Consider the following 26,497-nt stretch of genomic DNA (forward strand, 5'->3'; position numbering starts at 1 on the left):
GAAAGTATTTCAATCGTGAAAACAATATTATTTTTTCCATTGATTTCAACGTTCATGGGATCTCATATACTTATAATATAATATACTTATATACTCATATACTAATATTACTTAATATACTTACTCATATACTAATAATAATATATAATATATATTTAGTTTTACAAATCCGATGAAATAGAATAAAAAAGAAATTACGATCTATGTTACTGGATCGGCTAGTCTGTTGACCATAAATAAACAAGACAATGGGAATACGCATCAAGGGAGAACAATATTATTCTTATGGTCGGAATAATAACATTCTTCCTGGATTATGACACGATACGAGTTGTTGCATTTGATGATGCACGTTGCCTCGCATGCATATAAACATAAATATACTCCCAGCAAATCAATAATATTTGTGTATGAAAACAGGAATAAATCAGTGTCCAGTTAACGATGTGTGTGTTAACAGTAATATTATTTACGTGATGATATCGACTCTTTAACTGCTTGTAACAATTACAAATTTGTAAATATTACTGTTTACAAGCACCAACGAATGTCATCGTAAACAATGAGATAAACGAACAATGTGCAAACAAAACATTTTTGGTTTATTACCTGTTAATTGGATAAGCTTTTCAGCCCCGATCTCCGTATGAATATAATTCATATATTGACTGCTGCGTCACGTACAAATTAACTTTTGTCTGGTCGAAAATGCGAAATACCATTAAGTTCAATAAAATATAATTTGATTGAGTTTCAATCACTAAATATAAATGAAACAGATTTATTCATATGATTTTCGGAAAATATGAAAACCGTGGAATTTATAAGAATGTAAATATTTCTCTAAAAAAGTGAGGAAGATGAGTCGGTCGGTGTTTTTCGTTAGGATTTTGTTAGTCGATAGAATTGTGCCGTTTATTTAATTTAATATCACTTGATTTGATTTGTTTTTTTTATTATCTTCAGTTAAAGCTTGAAAGTGGCAACAATTACAAAAAAAATATGTAACAATTTTCTATGTTATTGCATTTTATAAAACTTTTAATTCATCCTTCAATTTCCACAAATTAACATTTCTGACTTATAGAATTATTAACATTTCTGTTTTCAACGGCTCGATAACTAACGACACTGCACCGTTAATTTCGAAGCATAAAAGTAAAATACAGAAATTCGTGTTATTCCACGATGGACATGTAAGTCGTCGTAATATTCCTCGGACCAATCAGTGATCTGGTCGAATGTGAATAAAGCTTATTTGCATACCGCGGAGAACACATTCAAACTCAAAGAGGACAAACCCACGGCGCGGAATATCTTGGAAAGTCAACGATGGAAAGTTTTCAGTGTAAATACCCGAGTTCCAGTTGCTCTACCACAAGATTTTGTCATAACATTCCATAGAACATGTTGTAATCTTGTTAGTCGAATTTCCATGATTATATTACCAATACATATATGTATAACCCCCGTGGTAATCGTAACATTGTTAATTGACGTTGGTGTGTTGTCAAACTTTACAATCGGTATCAGTCAGCTTATTTAACGAATGAGTGCTCATTTGTAATCGCAATACATGCAACGCAATACCAACAAGATCAAATTCATATCTCAATGATTTATAGTTCTATAGTACTGTAAAAGTTGTAACATTCTGCGATAGTTGTGTGGATAAACCACACTTATGTTCGCCATGTTTTAACAAAGTTCATCGTAACATCCCTTTGTAATCGCATACAAACTTGAATTTAACTAAAATGTTATATTTTAAACTAATATAGGCATGATAAAAAAAATTATATGTGAGGATGCAACTCGCTTGGCATAATAATGATCAGCCAGGTATTTGTTAAAGTAATTCCTAGAAAAATAAATTTATTGGTTTGCTGTGTTATGCATGTTAAACTATACAACCTTTCCTTGATAATTATGATTTTTGCACTATTTTAATTATTGTAAAGCATACGCCAGAAACAAAATAATACAAATGTAAAGCGTGGGCCCCACGCCCACGCCCCACGCGGCTTGAACGGAAAGTCCTCAAAAAACGGTCTGGCAGGGAACGTGTTAAAATGTAAAAAATCTTATATAATAAACAGATATATAAACTATGTATATATAGTATTATTTAAGAATACTAAATGCAAATTAGAAATGTGCGTATCCGCTTCCTGTTACTTGCCAAGCATGTTTTTGGAGCGTTCGAAAATGTGCGGTCTTCGAGGGCGTGTTGAACGCGCAGAGCCCCGTCCGCAATGTGTTAAGATACATATGTTTTTTTGAAGCTGTCATTTTACCGCTCATGGTAAAACTAGGTATACATGAAATGTCGGTAGGTTTAGTGTTAATAACTTGCATATTCGTTGATGCACAGCAAAACAACCGCCACTGAATAATCTCAGACAAGTAAATAACAAGTCCGTACAAAAATCATCGTCGTATGTAAATACAATACCTCACGTGCAATCCTGTGCTAAAGTCAACGTGCTACAATCGTCTCTCGTACAGTGCGACGTCGTCGAACCCCATAGTTTATGAAGAACGCGCTGCATATCGCAGCACCCCCGCCCCTCCGCGCCCAGTTCTATTACTCACGATTCTATTGTCAGTCTCAGCTCCATTCCCGAAAACAGCCCCATGCATTGCCGCACGATTCCCATCAACGGCCGACAGGTCGCAGAGCGAACAACGTCCAGCAGCTGGAACGCATCGTCGTCAACGAAGAAAAACGCCGTGCTGGTTTCGAAATCGGAATCCGATGGACAGCGTTGTCATCGAGATTTATGAGACAGAGGACCTGCCGCACGCGCGTCATTCGGCCCAGGCCGTAGCCGGTGTAACATCGTAATGATATAGTGTCGCGGCGAAGAAGTTTTCGTTAATGGGGCCCGGAGGGGGGAGGGTGCCGGGGGTAAAATGTGTCCGAAGTTTAGACGTCACCGGCGCGGCGCGCGGCTTTAAGAAGTTGTCTAGGGCCAAGGTAGGGGGTAGAATCCATTGTGCGCGTTAGGTCGGCTGCTAGCTGGCCCGTCGTCGTCGCCGTCGCCGTCGCCGTCGTCCTCGTCGGATGGAGTGCCAAGGCGGATGTCTCGGTAGCCGAGCCGCGCCGAGCCACGTCGAGCGAATATAGGCTTTTGCCTGGAGAACTTCCTTCCGGCGAACTTCGCCGGGTATATTGGCTTAGTTTCGAGCGACGTGCTTGGATACACGGGTTAAATATATTCGCGGACATCTTCGTCCTGGGAACAACACCACCGGCTACGTTGCCCGTGCGCGGCCCCCGCGAAACTTGTTACGCTTCGGATGAACCCGAACAGATCCTGTTCGAATCTACACGCGAGTTTGCTACTAATGGCGTGTAAAACAAGAGATTCTCGGGATCGGTCGGGAGTTCTTCGGTTCGCCAAGTTCGAAACATCGTCCGGACCGTATGTCGCACGTGAGTCCATATTTGGTTGCCTTCGAGGGAAAAATGTGTTTCTCGGCAGCGCGTGGATTGGTGATCAGCGGAATGCAAGTTCTATGCGGTTGTGATGAAAATGATTTGGTTAACCTTTATGTGCGTAATCGGGTGTCTGAGTACCAACTTTTATGTTTACTTATCATTTTTTTTAGTGGAACACCCGGTATATTCACGATCACAGAAGTATTTAATTGAGTTCCCAAATATGAGCCGTTTATTTTGAAAGTGGCATAAGTCAGTTTAAAGTAATGAAAAGTGGTGATTTTTTCATGTTTATACGAAATTATTTATACCGAGGAAAATATCGGTATCCTAAGATAACAAATACAAGTGAATCTTCTCGAAAGTTAGCATCCATATTTTTAAACGTGTTCAAACGCGAACCCTTAAATATATCGACTTAAAAACAAAGTGACTTATGCCACTTTCAAAATAAACGACTCATATATCTATTGTAAATGAACTTCCGAAATATTTCTCCTCATTTTGAAAGACTTTTGCCCATCGGACAATTGCACGATAGGCGGAACAAACGTTATAAACATTAAAAATCATTCTGTCAAAACGATCGAAATAAGGACTGAACCTTCTGCATGCATCTAAAATCGTAAATAAAATGATTAATCTGTCGATTTGAAAAATATGAGCAATGTAGTTGTTCAGAGTTATCGTCGTAGTTCGCGAATATTTTCTCATTCTATCATATGTTATTCTGTTATGCTTATTTACTTCCGATCGTTTCAATTTCCTATTAAATCCAACTATCCATTCGCGAAAATAGACGACTCATCATATCATAATGGAATCATAGTCGTTACAATGGTTTCATTATTAATGTTACTATCACGGATATTAATATGATCATCAAGTCTTCATTAATCGTGATTAAATTACGCAAAAATAACACTAATACTAATAAATAATCATAATTTATATTCATTAATTGGTGATGTCATAAATATTCGAAAATCTGCTTTTCCTAATTAAATACAATTATTTACAAAATTGAGTATACGCAGTTTAAAACGCAATAACTTTTCCAAAATCGGACTAAGTGATTTGAATTTCTTTTTTAGATGATAGAGGGATTGGTCTACTAGACGACCACTAAATGGTAGTGAGAGACATTTATAACTGAAATCGGCAATTACTTAGTCGCCAACCCAATAGAGCCACTTAAGGTAAAAGCAATAAGCACTAATATTTACAGTAGAGTCTGTCGGACCCCGTGTCCGCAGTTAAGAGTTAATACTTTAATGAGCCCCACGTGGGAGGATCGAAAACGGGCATTGCGCCAAATGATATTAGATATTGCTGCTAGAAGCAATGAAATAATTATGTGCTTGTTATGCAGTCGCCTTATATAGATTTCATGTGAACTGTATCATAGTAGAAATCTAGACGCCGAAACGTCCAGCGTGACGAAGAAATAATTAAAAAGAACTTAGTTAGGCAAATTGGAATTCTCCGAGACGAAGGGATTTCAACATTATAAGGAAGAACTCGGAGTGCTAAAAATGCCACCATCTGCATTTCACATGTCCGAGGTTTGACGGTTTTCCTGGACGAGACGCGCATCAGCTGCTCGCGACTGCTAATTTCCTTCCAGCCCGACTGTCTGCCAGACGCGCACTTATTGATTTCAATAGAATTACCTCGGAAAATGCTTCCCCTGTTAGATCACACTATGTGACGTTCATCTTCCTACCGGCAGATCAATCGACGCGACATGTAGGTACGCTGCCCCTATATCAGTTCTGCATGAATCCCGACACGTGAATTTCGGACTGTCTGATCCGCTGATAAGGGTCGCTGTAAATTAGGGAAGGAATGTCACCATTCTACGGTCACTGTCGTAAGTACAATACAAGTCCAAGCAGAGTTGTAGATGAAACGGCTGGGCATTACGCGTCAGTTATGTCATGCTGTACGATACGTAATGAATATTTTCGAATTCATCATTTTCATTGATTAATTTTTAACTGTTTAAGGAAACGAACAAATTCCTTACGGCGAGCATAGAATAATAATAGAATTAATTTTCATCGATACGCGCGTCTTACGGTTTGCTAACCTATAGTCCTCGCGCGACAAGAAGGCGCCTTTGCGCTTACGTTCCCCCTCTTACTAGCTGCCCCATTGTCGCAGCTATCCGTCACTATTGACCGACCGCAGTCTTCGTCACTAGTAAAAGGCAGCTAGTAAAGGGGGAAGTATAAACACAAAGGTACCTTTTTCTCATGTGAAGACTATACGTGTACCGCGAAAAATGCATAAAGCAGTCATGAAGTCAAGGTGTACTTCACGGTATGAGCTCGTGTGGGCAATGTTTTTGTGGAAGTTTTTAACTTGGTCACTAATGCTTTTAAATACTCCAATAAACGACATTTTTAATTAATTAATCCCCTCATAAATTCCATCATCAGAAAGTAAATTTATATTTATTGTCTGCTAATGTTTACTATGATGTTTAATATGGGTAATTCGACGAAGGAATTTCATTTCGATTTAAAATATACGATTAGCATGTACATTCAGCAGATTAGGTTCAATATCTTCAGAACACACACACACACACACACACACACACACACACACACACACACACACACACACAAGAGTTTCACGCGATATTATAGGACAAGTTTTATTCTATAAATTCGCTAGTTTTACAGACCGTTGGTAAATGTATGATCGATCCAAGAACAATATCAATATAAAAATACAATAAATTCTCTCCAACTGACGCTCAGATTGTACACAGAAATGAACAATTCGTGAAGAGGAGATGCGATTATTCGAGCCTCGCCTCTCGTTTTTATAGTTGTCGACAATCGGCAACTGTAAATACCAACCGCATTTTCGTGAACAATCTGAGCGTCAATTGGATATCCCTGAAGCGAGCAATCAAATTGGCACGAACAATTCGAACTATTCATAACTTATTCCATTCACTGTACATCAAACTAAGTTAAGCATTTAGCGAATTCCCAATAGCTCTGGTAGATTCGTTAGTCTTTTCTAGTCGGACGCCACGAAGTCCGCGCGAAGTTCGATCTTCGTTCGGCGGAAACGAAATTAAGAAAGGTCGCCTCGAGGTTCGCCTCGAACAAGTCTGCAGAATTTTCAGCCGACAATTTTGCCCGCGAAACAAACAGAGATCAACGAGGAATTGGTAGGGTTGACGTCAGTTGGCCCGGAGTTGAGCGGCGAACGAAGATGAAAATATTCCGAGGAACACAGGGGAAGTCAGGCTTGGCGAGGAACACGAAGAAGTGGCGAAACGGGGTATCGTTAACGCGGAAGTACAGTCCTACGGAAGTTATGGAGCGAGCCAGACGTTGTTTGTAAACTTTTAACGCTACACTGCCAGCCATACTCCCAGTTATACCCCTTTAATCCAGCCGCGACTGAGATGCATCCGGGCGCAGGGAAACGCAGCTAGGATATACATATTTAATAACGGAAATGCATAACAATGAGCACACTTCTAGACACTGCTTCTTCAGCTCTCCCCATCGTGGCCTGCCTATCTACGTCTTAATCCCTTTCACGTGAATTACTCCGCCTCGGTGGCACGCCTTTGAACGTTACTTCGCGTTTACGTATTCCATCGCGTTCCTTTGCCATCGACGCGACGCAATACACGGAAGTCACCAACGAGAATGTCTCTACGAATGTCTGGGACACGAGCAAAAACTTGAGTCGTTTATTATTGATAAGAAACGACGACGCGACGTATGAATCTTATATGTATAAATGCACCTCCTTTACTTCTCCTTCGCCGGCGAATCGATTAGAATTTCTGCATAAATGTTCATAGAAAATGCAATTTTCTTAAGTAAGTTCAGTCAGCCGTGAAAGGTTGTACGCAACTATGTCAGACACCCAACGAGAATTTGTCGACGCAGGCTTCGGTATGCTAACTCGGTGTATCGTAGGCTCGCTTACACCTGCTACAACAAGCATGTCGAGCAAGTGAACCACAAGGTAGGCTCGGACAGGATCCGAGTCTATTGCTAGAGTCATTCGCTCAAGTTACCTTAACCCTTTCGCTACGGAGCGCTTGCGTCAAAATGTGATCGCTGTGAACGGAGCGAATTATTGAGTAGTTGGCACCGAAGTACGGAATGTATTTCTGGTTCCAAGCTTTCCGTAGTCCAAATATATTCAGATTTTTGTGATCTCGAGCACGTTACTGTTTGTCTTGCATGGCAAACGCTTTCGGTATCGGTATTTTCACTTTCAGTATTTTCACTATCGCTCGTGAAAAATATTCTCCTAAATTTTCTTTTCCCCATGATTCGATAACGGGTCTACAAAAATTAAATACTTAAAAACTCAACGTATTATCGCAAAGGCAGAAATTGAGTATTTACCCGTGAATTATTAAAATTGAGCCAACAAAATTATTTTAGAATTATAAATTCGTGTAAACCTTTTAATCGCTACCATTCTTATTGATAATATTCTTCATATTTCTCTAACAAACATATCCCTTACGTCCTTTAACACGATTATTATTTATTAAATTAGCTTCGCGAATCATTCGTCGAACTGTGTTCGGACATGGAATTATTTAAATTAAAATATCATTTACGTACTTTGTTAATCTTCACTGTACACCTTGCTTAAAAATTTCATATGTTGACCTTGACATAACCTTGACAAAACCTTGACATAACCTTGACATATGTTGACCTTGACATAACATTGACATATGTTGACCTTGACATAACATTGACATTTGTTGACCTTGACATAACCTTGACATAACCTTGACATATATTGACCCTGACATAACCTTGACATAACATTGACATATGTTGACCTTGACATAACATTGACATTTGTTGACCTTGACATAACCTTGACATAACCTTGACATATATTGACCCTGACATAACCTTGACATAACATTGACATATGTTGACCTTGACATAACCTTGACATAACCTTGACATATATTAACCCTGACATAACCTTAACATAACCTTGACATAATCTTGACATAATCTTGACATAACCTTGAGTAATTTAACCGTGACGGCTGTTTTAATTTTCTAGTGTGCATGACACCTTGTGTGTAACATATGAAATTGTTAAGCAAGGTGTACATCAAGCAACGCATTCGAGCGAAGAGCGTGAACAGCGTGAAATTCGACTTGGCATTTCCTCTTTTTCAAATTCCGAAAGTTTGCCGAAGCGAGCGGAGGCGCAACTAAATAAGCGTTCGATAAAACGACGAACGGGATCGCTGTTTAAACAACGATAAAAAAGAAAAAAGGAGAAGAAAAATGACGACTTGATCGTGTACGTTTTCGGCCGTTCCGCGGCTCGGTTTAACGATAACCTCGATAGAAATTTGCCAGGAATTTCCATTACCGGCCGGACCTGATTCCGTGCCCGGCATAACATTCCCGGCGCGGGCGCATTGTTTCGCGTTAACTCGCCACTATGGCGCGAAACTTTCGCCCAGCCAATAATGGGAAATAGAATTCGAAAGTACGCCCCAGAACCGGATTGGAAGAGTTCCTCGGTCTGGCTGGGGTGTTCTCGTTAAAATAACGAAGCGATTTATTTTTACGCGTTAGCCCGAGAATTTTCCCGCGCGAACCTATCGAAGCACAGTCAGCTTCGATTCGTTTCAATTCGTTGCCGCCCGACGCTCTGACTGTTGCTCGCTCCGCGAGCCAAGATATCCCTCAAGGCCTCCACAATTGCCCCGACACGTTGCACTTTTCCATCGCCTCGCCTCGCAGACGGAGCAAAAGTTTTCAGAGAAAACGTACCGTTGTACTTTCGATAAATACATAAATGTACCTGTACTTATGTATACATATATATATATACACGATGGCAAAGCGTCTGACGATAGAGCGACGCGAACATTATTTCAACATCAAAAGAGGGAACTCTTGGGTTCGTAATTGGATTCCTGGAACTGTGGCTTTTGGTAGCAATTTGCGGTTTTATAAACCGTTTTGTGAAGGCGGATTAACTCCTCGACGACGACGACGACGAACACGTAATGAAAAGGCAACTGTTCTCTATATAAGTTAATATCGCGGTGTAATTACAACGTTTATTTCATTAAAATCAACATCAAATGCAACCTCCACCTCGGTGTCATGTCGTTGCGCGAAGACGGCAAATACGCGGTGGCAAATTGGAAATGTTAAACGTTGAAAATCGCGTTTCTTTTTTCTGACCGAAACTGAAATCTTACCTGTACTCCTATCGATACCTGTACCGATTCGAAAATTATTCACGTCACATTGTATCTCCTTGAATATCATGCAAATTTTGTCAATTACATTGTTTCATTATCAATGTAACAATTGCCCACTCCACTTACAATCCGAAAGTGGCGAGTTCCTCGGGTCGTTTGAAGCAACTTTTTCCTTTGCAAAAATTTTCTCCGAGGCACCGTTGACGAGTTATTAACGAAAAACAGTGACCAATAAGAATCGAGTACGGCCGACGCTCCGCCCGTGCCTAGCGCTGCCGCTGCGTCAGATGGGCAGCGCCACGCAGCATTGGCCGCAAGGGCGGAGCGCCGGCCAATCTCGCCGCCCATTGGCCACTGTTTTTCGTCGATAACTCGTGAACGAAGCCTCGTAGAACATTTTCGCTAAGAACAAAGTTGCTTCAAATGATCCGAGGAACCCGCCATTTGCAGATTGCGAGACATTTTTGGGACACCATATGACTGTCATTGTACGTTCTATCGATCATGTTTTACATTTTGTTTGGTATTACTGGTAGGGCTTGTTGCCCTACAACTGAGCTAATTCAGTCGAACCGAAATCCCGTGTACATTTATTGCGGCGCAGGGGCGGGCAAGTTACGAGAGCAGACGCCCCGTTCACCGGAGAATCGAGCGCGCTTAGCCGCGTACAGGCTTCTTGCGTGGCTTGGCTGTTCATGCTTTGAGCCGCGATAGACTTCAATTAAACGCAGCAGCGTCGACTTGGAAACTAATATGCCATTCGGCAACTCCGCGAGGTATTCAAAGAGCTGGGAGTGGGGGGCGGGAAAGCAAGACGGGGGCAAGGAAGGACATGTCTTGTACGATCAACAATATCTCGTCAGATTGGTGTAAAGGAGGCACGATGGGACCTCGATAGTTGCAACGTTCATGCATACAGGTAAGTCTTATTTGGAGGACTGTTCTAATTAATCCCTCAACGCACGGCTACTTTCATTTGCAGAGTGAATCGGCCTTAATTAACACTTGAATATCTCTGTTATTTTGGAGACGCGAAGAAACATTATTAACCCCTTGTATTTTAATAAGTTTAACTCGTGACAGAAATTTCTACCAATAACCTGTCATAAATGACATTTAAATCGAAATAAAACGGTTTAGGGTGACTTCGATTTTCGAAAAAATAGAATTAGGGTAGTCGAGCCGGTTATTCTGTGGTGACCAATTGCTGTGCCGCTGGATTTTTTTTTATTTTGTTCATTTTTCCATGAAAAAGTTTAATATTTCTTATAAATCGATGAATATAAAATTAATTATGCTCGAAAGCAAATCGAAGCTATAGAAATTGGTCACCCCGTAGTAACCGACTCCACCACATTTTACATTTTTTATGCATTAGTTGATGCCCAAGATTTTCCACAAAAAAGTATTGACCTAAAAAGTACAGTAGACAAGTTGGCATAACATTTTAAATAGATCGATATTAAATTTTTCAATTAAAAAATAAACAAAATAGAAGAAAACAGAAGTCACAGCAATTGGTCACCACAGAGTAACCGGCTCCACTACCTCAGTTGTTTCTTACTTTCATCTCAATTTGTCCAGATCTGGTTACGAAGAGTATAATTCGTGTAATAATTGCTTACTTTGCTTGTCATAAGAACGTCGATAGTTCTATGAAAGCTCTGTTTCCTTTGTCTACAAGTACACCGAGTGGAGCAGCGTTGCCTGGTCCCGGAGCCACGTGGTCTCCGAAACACCAACTCGTAAACATCGCGAGTTGGTCGAACGGCAAAGGAAGAATTTCGAGGGAATTCCCGGTACACGATCTAATCCGAACTCCGGTGATTTTCGCGGGATTTAATCCCCCGGAGGCTGGCAACGAAGCTAAGGTTTCTCCCAGTGAAATAAAACGAGCCGAAAGAACGACGGACAGGCAACTCGGAAGTTGGAAGACCTCGAGGAATCTGGGAGCTGCCATCCCCTTACTTCGTTGCGACTTATTGTCTGGTTTCGAACGAAATCTGGACAAATATTTCGATATTACTCCACGCTCCCCCTTTTTCTCCCTTTCGAGAGACTGTTGCCGATAAAGAATTCGTGGGTTGAACAATGAAGATCGTTTCCCGTAGACAGTAACCGTTTTCATCGAAAGAATAGTATTCCAAGGATTCCGTATTTACGGAACAATTCTGTTTCACGCGTGTTTATCAGATAAGGTCTTCTCCTCTACTCGCGCTATTCGACATCTTTTACGGAAATAATATTGGATTGGCAACTAAGTAATCGCTGATTTGTTCAATGAAATAGAAAATTTTTTTTTACTTGGAACGAAGTATAATCTGTAATGTATTTTCCATTTTGTTCGATGATCTTTCATTAAAGGATTCCGTTTAATTAAATTTCAGTAAAGAAATAAAAATAACTCCATTTAGAAAGACAAACTTGATGGTCATATAGTTCTGCACATTTACTAAAAATATAAATAAATTTAATGATGCAGAAACATTAGACTGAAAATTAATTTTAATGTAAAAAAACGCAGCGTTGCGTGTTTGGAGATTCGTCGAATATCCGTCATTCTACAAACTATTATGAATATGAATAAAGTCACTGATATTTTGTGAATCGAATGATCGCTGTTCGAACGTTTCATAGAAATCATTTCAAGCATGTCGATGCTCCGAAGTCGGATCGGGTTTAGGTAAATTCAATGTTGAGGATTTCTTAGGAATATTCCAATTTCTTCCCCTCGAGATGCTGGAGGAATATCCACGTCGTCTGGATACTTTATGCAGGCCAGGAAATGTCGTTGTAACAGTTTCGACGTCGGGCCAAAGAGGGAGAGAGCAAGGGGGGTACAGAAGAGGGAAACAACGGAGTAACAGGCGGAGTACTGATCTCCTTAAACAATCGTCCCGCAAGATACCTTTTAAAAGCATTTAGACGAACAAAAGGAACACGCGGAACGGGCATCATTTTTTATTCCACGAGCACCGGCAGAGCGATTCGTTTAATATAACATTCCCGCGCCGCGTTTCTGCGGAGCAATTGAAAAGAGAATCGCGGGAACGATGAAGTTTTAATGATATACCCCTGCCCTCGGTCTTCGAGCGGATAGCTTTCGATGGGAACGGAGGAATCATCGCGGATCTCTCTTTTAGTTTTATTGGAGGACACATTGAAGGCACGTTTCGAGGTCAGCAACCGGAAATGGAAAATTATGTACCGTTCGCCGAGAAGCGAACGTACTGACGATTAGGGACGATTCAAAAGCTAAAAGCATAAGCTTATTTTCGAGGGGTTAAGTAACTGGATTTTGCTAGAACTAATTAAGTAATTTATTGTAATTTACATTTCTCTAAAACATCCACTGTAATTGCAATTTGTATAAAAAATTCATACCGATTAAAATTTTTATTGAGAATCTATTACAATCTAAACTCTGACCCCTATTTAAATCTAATCATAATCGAAATTCTCATTAAAAATCTATTATAATTTTAATTTCTATTGAGAATTCTTACATAATTCAAATTTATGTTAAAAATATACTGTAATACAGTAGAATAGGTATCGTACTATAAAAGATGCAATTCTCACATTCTTAGTATGGAAAGTAAGAATTGCCTAATTGCAATGGTGACTTTTAATATACTTTAACCCCTTGCACTAACGAGTTAGAAGCGTGACGAAGATTTCATACATAATCTAATAAATACAAATGTTATTTATTTCTCCAAAACTAAAGCAAAATTTGATTCTTCTGTTATCAAAGTTCTAGAAATAAACGCGAATAAAGATATGCAAGAAGCAGAAAATGTCTTCTCTTGTTAGGAGAATAATTAGGGACGAAGGGATTAAATTTCAGTTTTAACTAGTTGAGGTTCGAGGACTTCAAATATTTTATCAAATGTTTTATTAACTGGAAAAGGAGTTCTATTGTAATTTGTCTGTTATATATTCAAGATTTTGTTGTGTGTGTTCATTAAAGCAAACAAAAAGAATCTATATTGAAAACAATACAGAAGTTTACTTACATCAGTTAAGAAATGCACTCTGGATCAAGACAATAATCAAGGAATAAAGCTCTTTCTGTGTCACAAAGTGTAAACAAATGAGAAATTCCACGAGAAACCACGATTTAATCATTTTAATTCATGCTGTCGGATGCCAAAAATTCCGGGAGATACAATTCCGGGTGTTTCCAGGATAAAACATGCAATAGTCTCAAGTTTGAGACTATTACAATGTTTATGAATCGATGACAGACTAATTTTGTCAGGCCACTGAATTTGACTGTTATTCAACCGAAACGTATGCTATCCTAAAAGTAATTCGCTAGATTTAATAACTACTGAATTTTAGTTCATTATATAAAATAACGTGGATGGCAGAGTCGAAAATATACAGCAAACAGACAACATTATTATACGCAAATTCATATTTTATAGACAAGTTCACAAAAATCTTACTTCTATTAAATATATAAAGTAAGAGTTTCAAAATCCAATAAGTAGCGAGGGAGAAAAGAATTGCTTCAGCGTTTCACTTTCTAGAATTACATTAATTACATTATTATTATTATTATTCTACTAGTGACGTCCCGGTGATGAAATAGAGATCGGCTAAATGACAAAACATTTACCCTTATGATGGCGCCCCAGTGATGAAACAGACATCGACTAGTCGACGATACCTCATCTACCTAGTGACGTCGCGATGATGAAATTGACATCGGCTAGTTCGCGAAACATTTACCCTTATAATGGCGCCCAGCTGATGTGATAAACTTTCGATTCTGATAAACTAAATTTTGATTCCCTTATCGAAACTACAAAATCGCATAAAATCTCTGGGCACGTAAAACCGCCTTGCCCTCGGCTCGTAACAATTGAAAAAATATCTTTTCAGCATACAAAAAGTACGAATACTTTTGTTTTACAAAGACCCCGGTTCAAGCGTCGAGAAATTTGAAAAAAATATTAGGTCTACCGGAAAGTTCTGTCCGATAGTGTCACTTCAATGCACAATTTGGGCAGATGAGATATGATTTATTCGAGCCTTGCGACTCGTTTTTGTAGTCGCCGGTTCTCAACAACGATAAAAACGAACAGCGAGGCTCGAATAATCGAGGCTTCTCTTCCCAAATTGTCAATTGTTGAGTACAAGCTACGCGACAATTGGAGAGAATTCACTGTAATTATATTTCTTATTACTATTAGGTCTACCGCAAAGATCTGTCCGATAGTGTCGCTTCGAGTTTCAATCCATACGCACATGTTGATTCGAGACATATATGACTATCTCTCTTTATCATTGCATTTACACACATGTACTCTCCTAAATAAACTGAAACATGGCTACCGATGATAATGCCAGACCACATGCTGCTTTGGCGACTCGTCAGAAAATCACAGAGCTAGGCCGGGAAATTCTGTCGCATCCACCATACTCCCCGGACCTAGCACCCTCCGATTATCACTTGTTTCTCTCTTTGCAAAACTTTTTACAGGAAAAAAAATTCAAAACCGAAGCCGATGTCAACCAAGCACTAGTCGAGTTCTTCGCCTCTAAAAATAAATCATTTTTTAAAAATGGCATTTACAAGTTGCCATCGCGCTGGCAAGAAGTCATAAGTAACGATGGAAAGTATATTCTACAATAAATATTATTAAATGTATGAAAATTGTGTTGTATTTCAATTCAAAAACGGACAGAACTTTCCGGTAGACCTAATATATCGTTAAAGATTGAAGATTAACCTGAAGATTCCTTATAATATGGGATCATTGAAAGTTCTTATTATAACGTAATGCGAAACTAAGAAAGACAATTCCAAAAGGAACACTAAAAGAGAACGCGCAGAAGTGATAGTTCGACAGATGATGAAGAAGGAATTATTCTAAATGATGGAAAAGTGATTACGAAGAAAATTATGACACAGAATGTTTGCTTTGTGCATGCGTTTAACACGCTGGCAAGAAGTCATAAGTAACGATGGAAAGAGTATTCTACAATAAATATTATTAAACGTATGAAAATTGTGTTATATTTCAATTAAAAAACGGACAGAACTTTCCGGTAGACCTAACATATCGTTAAAGATTGAAGATTAACCTGAAGATTCCTTATAATATGTAACATGTTATTGTTTACAAATATGGGATCATCGAAAGTTCTTATTATAATGTAATGCGAAACTAAGAAAGACAATTCCAAAAGGAACACTAAAAGAGAACGCGCAGAAGTGATAGTTCGACAGATGATGAAGAAGGAATTATTCTAAATGATGGAAAAGTGATTACGAAGAAAATTATGACACAGAATGTTTGCTTTGTGCATGCGTTTAACACGCTGGCAAGAAGTTATAAGTAACGATGGAAAGTATATTCTACAATAAATATTATTAAATATATGAAAATTGTGTTATATTTCAATTCAAAAACGGACAGTACTTTCCGGTAGACCTAATATGTCCGTCATCTGTGGACTTCCTCCTCTCTATTGCAATTTCTTAAGTCGCGAGAGACTGTAATTAGGATTGGACGGCAACGAAGGTCGTTTAGATCCGTTCAGCATGTACTGTTATTTCGAGCCCATGCTATGAAATCGCGGTTGAAGCGGTCGAATCGTTTGATTTTTTAGCAGCGATCGACTGGCCACGTCCAAGAATGGACTTTCCACGTGTTAACGTCGCAATTTCCTGTTGCATTATGCAGAACGCAGAGGCGCGTGCACGCCGGCTCGCGGCGGAAGCGAGGGTAAATCGGATCTCGAAACTTGCGATACATTACCGTACCCCGATCCCCCTCTGCCTTCGAGCTTTTGCATGTAAATAATGTGACAAGATGGCGTTGCGAAATCATAAAGTTACTGGCTCGAACGAGAGAAGTCGACGTCTCCCTTTCTCCCCTGTCCCGCGAACTTTCTCTCATTCTCTTGCCCTTCTATTCTGTCTTTCTCATTCCTGTGTCCGTTTTCTCGCTCTTTCATCCGGCTCGGTTTCCATCGATCGACCGGCAGACGAGTATCGTCGTCGTCGTCGTCGTCGTCCCGAAACGCGGGGAACGCATTTATTTTTCAAGGCCGAAATTTATGTATGACTCAAGCGCGATGGATGCCACAGCGAGATGGGATCCCTGCTCATCGCCGGCCGGTGCATTATCGATTTAAAACGAAAACTGAAGCAACCGGCGTCGAATCGCTCCTAAATTCCGCGAAACAACGACTTAGGAAGACAGCTTCACGATCGCACGATCGAATCGACCGTCCGATCCCGAGCGTACGGCCGAAGTAACCGTGCAGGGAATTCTATGGGGAATCGGGGCATTACATGCGACCGACCAGAGAAGATTCCACGTTCCAGCTAGAGCGCAAGAAGTATTCGGTTACACTTGTGGCAAGGGAGTAATATCCGACACGACCAATAAGGAAGATTTACCCTTTTCCCTGTTCGGAGGATAATAATATTTAGCGAGTTTCATGCGTGACTCGCGAATGGTGCTGCGAATAGATGAGATGCTTGAATTTGAAAAATTGTCTTTCTGGCTCGGAAAGAATACATTTTTATTCGAAATGGAAGGTGTGCCATCTCTCGTGCCATTGATCGATACTTCCCGTTGTTGAAATATTCAACAATTTTATTTCAAACATGTTTGAATGGTTTAGTGAGTTATATTTATATGAATAAGTTAGATTATGGATGTGTGGCTGTAGAAGAAAATTCTGAAGAATAGGATATACCAGAAGAAAAATTGTGAAAACGAATACGATGGGCGGAGAAAAATTAAAGAACAAGGGAGCACTGCTGATACAAAGAATTAAATAGATGGTTATTGCAGAAATGTCTAATATTATATGTTTTGGTACTGGAAACGTGTGATATGTGGCGCACACTCGGTAAAATGATGCAGATTGTGACAAAATCGAAGAACTTTTGATAGAAATGAGATACAGTGTTGATCTTTAAGGGAACATGGAGAGAGTGTAGTACGGACATTTTTTAACTTTGACAATTTCTATTAAACTTGAAACATTTCAACGAAACAATCTCGATTTCGTTAGCTTTTTCTTTAAAATCTCGAAGTAGCAGATAAATTTTGCGACTGAATTTGAAATCAGCGTGTCTAAATCTAAGGAGAATGATGTATAACATGTTGTAAAAAAATGTAACTGTATATAATTAGCCTTCCTTAATTAACCCTCAGCTTGGAAACAAAAATAGACAATTTGGGCAGAGAAGGTACGACTATTTAAGCCTCGTGGCTCGTTTTTATAGTTGTTGGCGATCGGTAACTATAAAAATAAAAAAAAATCAAGCTCAAATAATCGTATCTTCTGTTCCTAAATTGTCCATTTTTGTGTACAAGCTGAGGGTCAATTAGGGAGAATTTATTGCATTGGATAAATCACGATTTTGTTGGAACATTTCAAAAACACAAATTTTCGAGGTTGGAGAACCTACATTCTACATTCTCTTTATTTCTTCCTTATTCTGCATCACTTCAGCATTAATGTGAAAAAAATCATCTCGATCTTATTTCGTCGCTTTGTCTCACAGTGCGGCGTTCCACCTTGTAACCGTAGATATATCACACGAAGATAGTGATAATATTTATAACCTTATCTTTAACTGTATCTTATATTTACATTTATCGGTTTATAACTTCCGAGATATTTTATTTTGCCAATGAAATCACATTTATATGAAATCAGGTCGAAGTTTAGCATCAAGTAGATACTTATTTATGGTAACGTCGTATCCACATCAAACAATACTGAAAAAATAAAAATCCTACGAACAAAAAACTATCTCTCAATTATTTGGAGCCTCTGTATTTACTTCGATTCAACTTATCTACAGTATTTTAGGAAATGACGGAGGCGTTTAGGAGTGTCGAAAAACAAATACAATCAACAAATCAATTCTCGGCAATTAACTATGATTCCACCATTAATGGATAGAGTATTCTTCGCAGCATTCAATTGCAAAACATTCTGCGACGAAATGCTACTTGATTAATAGCATATCATTATCAGATTTCGAGAGCAAGATCACATAAAATGTTACTTTTCAGGAGATGTTTCACTGCGTCCAGTAAAAAAAATTCGTACTCCACTTACTTTTATATGATTTGAGAAGTCTTATAGTTACGCTTGCACGAGATATTCCTAAAATTCGAGATTATAATAAATGAAAATGGCTATTTACAGTTGCACGCTTCAAATCAGTTTCCTTCGTATTTTCAATTACTGAATTGTCACGATACAGGATAATCCTTCTCCGAATTCTTTTCGTTCGTAAAATAATCAATCCTTATTCCCTAGGCCACAGATTTATTTTCGAATGCCATTATAATCAAAGTATTCGGGATTCGTTTCGTTCACGCACGAAACACAACCCCATTTTTGTAAAAGAAAACAAAGCCTTTGTTAGTTATGTTCTCGTTTATCGAATGCCCAAAAACAACCAGTCGGTCGTTTGCTTTTTCTCTCGAAACCACATTGCAGCGGAAGCCCAATAAAAATAAATGGAGGAACACGAACTGCCGTACGATACATGTATCAGCGTTCGCATCGTTTGTTCTTCCGGATACGGAGGAAAATATTTGACGAGAAAATAGGTCTATTTTTCTGCAAGATAGGACCCTTCCTCCTGCTTAAAGGATGAGAAACGCTTTCGTGAAAACTTCCTGAACGCTTCCTCCAAAACTGGCTTAACCAACGATAAGTTACTCAATAATTCCTCGAACAGTGACCGAAAAACAATCCAGTTCATTGATGAAAACCAGCGTAAGATAAATTCTGCCCGTCGGCCAGCTGTTCAGTCCCTCGATTCATCCCGCGTCGAAAATAAAGCATCAACGAGCGCATATCTTAATTGAAAGCACGATGGCCGAGAAGGCATCGGAACTGCTCATGAATCGATCTAAATATAACGGGAGCATACAACGAACGCGGTGCTCGCAGAGTGATCGCGATGGTAGGCGGTAGTAGGCTATAGACGGTAGGGAGAGTATAAAGAGCGACAGAGAGAGAGAGAGAGAGAGAGAGAGAGAGAGAGGGAGTGAGTGACGAGAGTAGACTGACCTTGGAGAACCTCTCCTGTGTGTCGAGGATCTCTATGAAGAGCGAGACCTTATCGTCGACTATCTTGAATCCGTTCCGTGGTTGCGCCAGCAGCTGCTGTATGGCCTGCGAGGTGGTGAGCGGGGTCGCGGGGCTCGTAGCCGGCGTGGAGGTTCTGGTTCCGGTGCTGGTGGTGGTGCCGGGGCTGGTGTTGTGCAGATGAGTGCACCCCAAAAAGATCGGGTTGCCGTTTGGCGAGACGCCGCAGTTAAATGGCCGGAACGGCAGTCCGTGGAAGGTCGGGCTCGGCCTTGGCGCGGAAGCACGAAGAAGAGACTGAGCAGACGGCAAAGACAGGCGTCGCACGGCGCTCTGGTTCTGCTGTTGTTGCTGGTGGTGTTGCTGTTGCGTCTGCTGTTGAGTTCTCGACGGTGACTTAAGTATCTGATAGTCGCTCGCGGCGGACGGCAGAGATCGATAGCCGGAATCCGAGGGCGAAGCGGGCGGCATCGGGGCGGTTTGAGGGGTGGTGGCGATGCTATGAGGCCTGGGTCGCAGAGCGGCGCCCGGCGTCCACGTGTTCGAATTACCTGGATTCGTCAGTATGCTCAGAGCGGGCCCTTGTGACGTGGGCGTGGGTGGCTGGGGATGTGGCAGGGTCGAAGCGTACGCCCTGCGAGGTATGGGTTGGTGCAACACCATTCCAGAGGAACCCCACTGTATAGGCTCGGCTGCTGTTGCACGAGCGGACGATGGTACGCCGGCTGCTGGTGTTGCTGTTGGAGTTGCTGCAGGCACGCCTGCTGGAGCTGTAACGGGTGTCGAGGCGATGCTGTGAGGCCGCCTAGGTACGGGTTGCTGTAGCTGCCCGTTCCATAAAGATTGGGGTGGTATAACGCTGCGAGTCGTGGGTCCCATTGTACCGTTGACGGGTGCACCGTTGCCCCGTGGCTCCTGTTGACCGTTGACACCATTGACGCCGCCATTGTTGTTACCACCGCCGGCGGGTACAGATACTGGAGTACCGGCGACCGAATGGGCCCGCCGTTGTGCCAACCCGCCTGGTACAACCCCGGCTGCGGTAGTGCTTGGTGCGCCAATGGAGCTCCACGATGACGGTGTTGCGGATCCTGGTGCGACTGTGGCTGCTGGTGTTGTTGCTGCTGCTGCTGCTGTTGCTGATGTTGAGCCACATGCGGGTGATGATGATGATGATGGTGATGATGATGATAGTGCTGACGTTGCGTTTGCTCGACCAGCGAGTTGACCAAGGGAGTGGTGGATACCTGAGACGACATGGTGGTATGCTGGAGCGGTAATACTATGAGGACGCCTCGGGGCTGTTGGTTGGGGTAGACCGTTGGGAGTAGAGCGAACTTTATTTGCGCCGGATGCTGGTATCGGGGCTGGTGGGGTGTACAATGGGAATCCGTGACCATTGTGACTCGGGCTACGGGTGGGCAACTGGTTGATCGGGGACGATTGAACGTTATTCCGTTGCTGTTGTTGTTGTTGTTGATGTTGATGTTGCTGCTGCTGGTGCTGGTGATGCTGTTGCTGCTGCTGCAGCTGGTGCTGTTGGAGTTGCTGGTGCTGTTGGTGTTGCTGGTGCTGCTGTTGCTGGTGGTCGTTGATGGAGTTTGCTCGTAGCGTGCTCGCTGGATGTGCTGGGGCCGGTGGGGGCGGGGGTTCCAGCAGATTTTCAAGTTCTGCAGACAACGACCACGCTGAAGATAATGCTGATAGTGGTGGTACTGTTGGTAGAGCTGGTAGCTGGACGGTGTTGCTGATTGCTGAATTGCCAGCGGACTCGGTATTGTTGTTGATTGGGCCGGCAGGGTTTGGCGAGGAGGACTTGTTGTTGACGCGTGCGGCGCGCTCACCGCCGATGACAGCGGTGACGTGCTGTAGATGACGATCATTCAGGCTCGCACGTCCGTTGACATTGCGATAGAAACCGGGAACCGGTGCGAGGTTCAGGCTGGTCGGCTTCTGTTTCACGCCGCCGTTTGGCTGCGGAGACGAGGCGGGTTTCGGCTCGCCCATTTGGGTATTAGCGGCGTCTGGACACTACCCGACTAGGTGTCCGCCAGCACGATCATGGTCTTTCACGCGCTCGCGAAATCGTTTCTGCCTCTCTGTCCCCACTGTTGTTATTTATTATTCTCTGTACAACCAAGAGTCCTTTCGGTCTCGTTTATTGTCCCAGCGTTCGTCGAACGCGTACCTATCCTGGTTCGATGTCTCCAACGAATAGTAGTCGTCCAACTATAATACTTAGCGGTGTTTCAGCCGGAAATGTCGCCTGGAAAAATTCGATTCCGCGAATCGTTGAGTCAATGTTGACCCGTCGCTACCATTCGGAGCGGGTTTCGGTCGTTCGCGAACTAGCTCGTGCACATTTCGCGCGCGACATGTTTGCCACCCGCGTGCGAACGAATCGATAATCTCCGCGGTTCGTCGTCTGGTAGTTCAAACATCTGCTGCCTCTGCTATGTCGTCGAGTCGGCCAATCTCCATTTTTATCGACGGTTATCCCACCTCGGCGCCGTGTTTCGAATTACACGAGCGTTCCTCGCTCGCGTCGCCGGCGAACGATATTCGGTATTCAGGCTCTGTTTGCTCGTTCGTTGCATCAGTCGATAGGCCGATAGTCAAGCTTTGTCCCCCGCAGCCGGAGATCGTATAATATTTCGGAATAACATTTGATTAATTGTATCTGCCGGCGCGCGTTAATTCAACGGCCGGTATTCTCGCGCGAATCGATCGTTATTAATTACTCGTCGATTGTTATGCGGATTAAAGCGCGAACTCATGACCATTATTATATTTAGAGTACTGGCTCGTTAGCCGGGCTGTTGTGTCCCCAACAGAAATCCGATCTTTCGCAGCCGTTTTCTTTCTTCTTCGTTATCTTCCTCCCTCTACGCTTCGTTCTTCCCACTTCGTTTTCGTCTGTATCTTCTTCGTTTCAATAAATATCTCTCTCAACTGGTTTTATATTGATCGCGAACAACCGGTATAAATCTTTCAAATATGTAATAGATATCTCTATGTAATAGATTAAGATTTTCGATTAATAAATCTCCGCTATAACGACAACGATCACTAAATCCTCTAGTAATGATTTGTTTTAATAAGAACTTCGATCTACGATCGTTGGATGCTTATCGATCCAAGCGAGATTCTTCTCTATCCCAACGACCATCCAATGGTTTCGCGGCTACGTGCGTCGCCTCTACGGGCTCTCGAGCAACAGAAACTCTACATGCGATTGAAAATTTACCACGTGGTCGATCGTGCGTGGCCTAGAACGGGTGATCGCGATTCTCGATCGGCCGCGACGCGTTTCACGCGGAACCACCGCCGGGGGCAAAAAGGAAGAAACTTCCTTCGAACCTTCACTGCAAAACAATCATCGGAACACGTCACCGGTTTTCGGAGTTATCCCCGAGGTTTACCCGTTACCGCGCGTACACTGTAACACCACCAAACCGGGCACGTTAAGTCGACGAATCGGCACAACAGTTTCGGAAACAAAACAAAACAGATACGATATTATCTCCGAGACGATCGACGACGCGCGAAAAACACTTCTTCCCTCTTCCTTCGCTAAACGGACGATCGCTCACTATTCTAGCCGTCGAATCGGGATCACGAAAGCTCCGTCCGCTTCGCCCGATTCTAGGCCGGTTCCTTCTTCGATGTTCTTGCCAGCCGTTCCCATGTCTGCTCGACGACTTAGCTCTCGTGACGGATCACTGAACCGACCGCCGGTCTACCATCTTCCTGGAGCACCGGTCCCATAACGACGCTGCTCCGTCGCCTCGGAAGCTTCGAGGGAACCAAGCCGGTCGTCGGTGGCAGCCAGGCTCGCCAGCATGATCCTCGACGATGACGCGAGTGTTCCGGTCGCAGATCGACTGGAGGCAGCCGAGAACACCGCGCACCGGTGTCCTCGCCGGTGGGAACCGCGTGAGTTCAATGTGCGCGGGTCAGGAATCGAAGAGGGAAGTTAGGGACAGGAGGTCAGTCGGGTGAGACTGACGCGTGGCTGCCGTGCCGGGGGCGGAGTGGCGTGTTCCTCTTTGGAATACGGCGGGATTCGAGCCGCGAGCACCCGCACGCCTGCGCCTCGCGGATCGTCGGTGCTCGCTCTCTCTCTCTCTCTTTCTCTCTCTGTCTTCCAGCCTCTCCTACCTCCTCGCCGTTCTGTCTCGCTCTATCTTTCCCCATCTCCCGCTTCCTCTCCGCGGTCCTCCCACTTGTCCTCCCTCGTTCTCTCTCGCTCCGGCCGCCGTTCCTGAGGGAACATTGGTACGGCCCTGCTGCACCCTCGCCGCGTCCCACCCCGGCTGGTCCAGCCGAGTTTCTCCGAGGCTGTGTACGCCGTCAACGTCGCCGACGACGGCGTCGCCGACGACCGTGCCGATCCTCGTGCCTGTTTCTTCTCGCCGCTAAGCCGCGCGCTGCTAGGTTTTCGTGGTCGACCGGCCGGGGGAGTGTGTCAGAGAGAAAGGACAACAACAAGGGCCGCAAAAACAAGTGGAGGAAGAACAAGACTCCGTTTGTCTCTTTGAGGAACAGCAGAGGGACACCTCGCGCCCCATCCCTGTCCCGCCCCGAACCGCCGCCTGGTCTGCTTCTCTGGTATACCGCACGGGGGTTCGCGTCCCTTTCCGTCTCCTTCGCGAGTCTCCTTTGATTCCATTGTCGTCGACGATCTTCTTTCCGCGGGCGCACGTAGCGGTAGCCGGTCGACCATTAAGTTCGTCACATTGATTCTCGACCGACGCGGCGCTAAGCTTTCTTGCGGCACGGTTTTCGCCGAGACACCGCCGCTTAGAGGCCGGTACATAATTATTCGGAGAGATAGAAAACAAGAAAAAGTGAACAAACACTCGAAAGCGGAATAACAGGGTGAAAAAGGGGCTCGCTCGTGTGTCGGTGGGAGCGCGAGCCGTGTGTGCGTCGCCGGTCCTCGCCGACGTTGACAACCGTTTCAACCCGAAGACGAGGTATAAAGGCGAGAGAAATAAACGAAAAAATGGGAACGAAAGTACTATCTCTCGGCGGTGGAGGCCGTACGCAGGGCACATTGCCCTCCTGCCATCTATTCGTCGCCCCATCCCCCCGCGCCCCCTCCTCCTGTCCCGGCCCACTCTCATCCCTTCCGTCGTTTCCTCGTCATCCGTCTCCCTCTGTTTATCTATCCACCCCTTCCTACGTGGTCGCTGTAATACGAGCAGCATGCGTCGACCGTCAACCCCCTTTTCGTGATCTGGGTATGTGGGGCTTTGGCCATGTCGCCTGGAGAAGCTTATGGATCAATGATAACCGCTATCGCCACCATAACAATACGATTATTTAACGATATATATATAGGGGGCCTCGAGGAGGGCGCGAACGCTGACGTGGACCTGGTCGTGGACGATTCGTGTTCGGCGAAAATGCATATTGCGAGATGGGAAGACGGCGGAGGCTCTATCTTAGCAGTGATCGCAAGGGATTTCCTGAGGAAACGTGTATCGTAGATGTATATGTAGATGTGTGTGTCAAACTCAAAAGCTAACTTGGGCCAGGATAATAAATAAACAATGCTTGACTTTAGGTGGGCTGCAAAAAAAAGATCAATGTTCATAAAAACAAATATTTTTATTTTGACTAACACATATATATATATATATATATATATATATATATATATATATATATATATATACACTAGTATATATAGTTAGTTAGTTAGTATAGTTAGTATAGTTATATAATAGTATACACTAGTATATACTACTATATACTAGTATATAAAGTTAAATTATTGTTTACGTCCTGATACTTGACACCAAAAATGTTCATCTCGGGCCGCGAGTTTGACACACCTGATGTAAGGTATCAGAATTTTGCTACCTCTGAGAATGACCCCTGTAATATGGGGAACTGCCTCTTTTGGCTTTAGTTGTTTGTTTAAGTTCGGTACTTCGTTCGAGGGGAACGTATGGCATTTACCGTCTCGGCATATGTTTATCGTGGTACAAGACTTGCGTTCTTACAGATGTTCACGAGAACAATATTAGGACAATCAGGCCTGAATCAGCAATCGGAAATTATCTTGATGAAATGCACAATTTGAAAAATAACAATCGAACAACTATACGATTGACGATGCTTAAGATCATATTCAGATTTATTTAGCAATCTTCTGGAACATATTTTGAAGATACTCCTTGTAGACTCATTAGTATGCGACCATTTGTCATAATTACAGAAGTAGCACACTACATAAGTACCTAAGTAACAAAACATGAGAGTCAAATGCAAGTATTTTCCTTTCCTTAATAATTTTAATAATATCAAAACGATACATCAACATTCTTGCAATTACTTTTTTTGAATATCATCACGGTCTGAAATTATGCCTACTCATTTTTTCTATAAATGCATCAAATCCGCTGTCCAGTCATAATCATTCTCTTAACATTATATCTCACGAATCCTAACTATTTCATGTAATGGATAATAATATTAATAATAATTAATATATCATGGAATAACTAATTTTTAATATTAATTTCGTATTGTTAAAAAGAGAATATTGAATTGTTATCATAATAAAATCTTGAAAAGTTCACTGGCCATTCAAAGTTATGCAGCTGCCAGTAATATTGCATATTTCATAATTATATATTTTTAATATAATATAATATAATATAATATAATATAATATAATATAATATAATATAATATAATAT

At 42.3% G+C, this 26,497-nt stretch overlaps 1 protein-coding gene across 6 annotated transcripts in view; it reads right to left on the reverse strand.

Moving 5' to 3' along the window:
* Positions 1-23,815, reverse strand: part of LOC117228487 (dystrophin) — a 654,106-nt gene extending 630,291 nt beyond the window's left edge. For 3 of the 6 annotated variants that reach the window (XM_076527279.1, XM_076527278.1, XM_076527282.1), the window contains exon 1: positions 19,767-23,815. In XM_076527279.1, coding sequence (XP_076383394.1) covers positions 19,767-21,791 — 2,025 coding nt within the window. In that variant the 5' untranslated portion in view covers positions 21,792-23,815. The remainder of the gene's footprint in view (positions 1-19,766) is intronic. The other 3 variants (XM_076527281.1, XM_076527280.1, XM_076527283.1) reach the window with 1 other exon arrangement.
* Between the last annotated feature and the right edge of the window lie 2,682 nt (positions 23,816-26,497).

Source organism: Megalopta genalis, chromosome 18, assembly GCF_051020955.1.
Source record: "Megalopta genalis isolate 19385.01 chromosome 18, iyMegGena1_principal, whole genome shotgun sequence".
Lineage (NCBI taxonomy): Eukaryota > Metazoa > Arthropoda > Insecta > Hymenoptera > Halictidae > Megalopta > Megalopta genalis.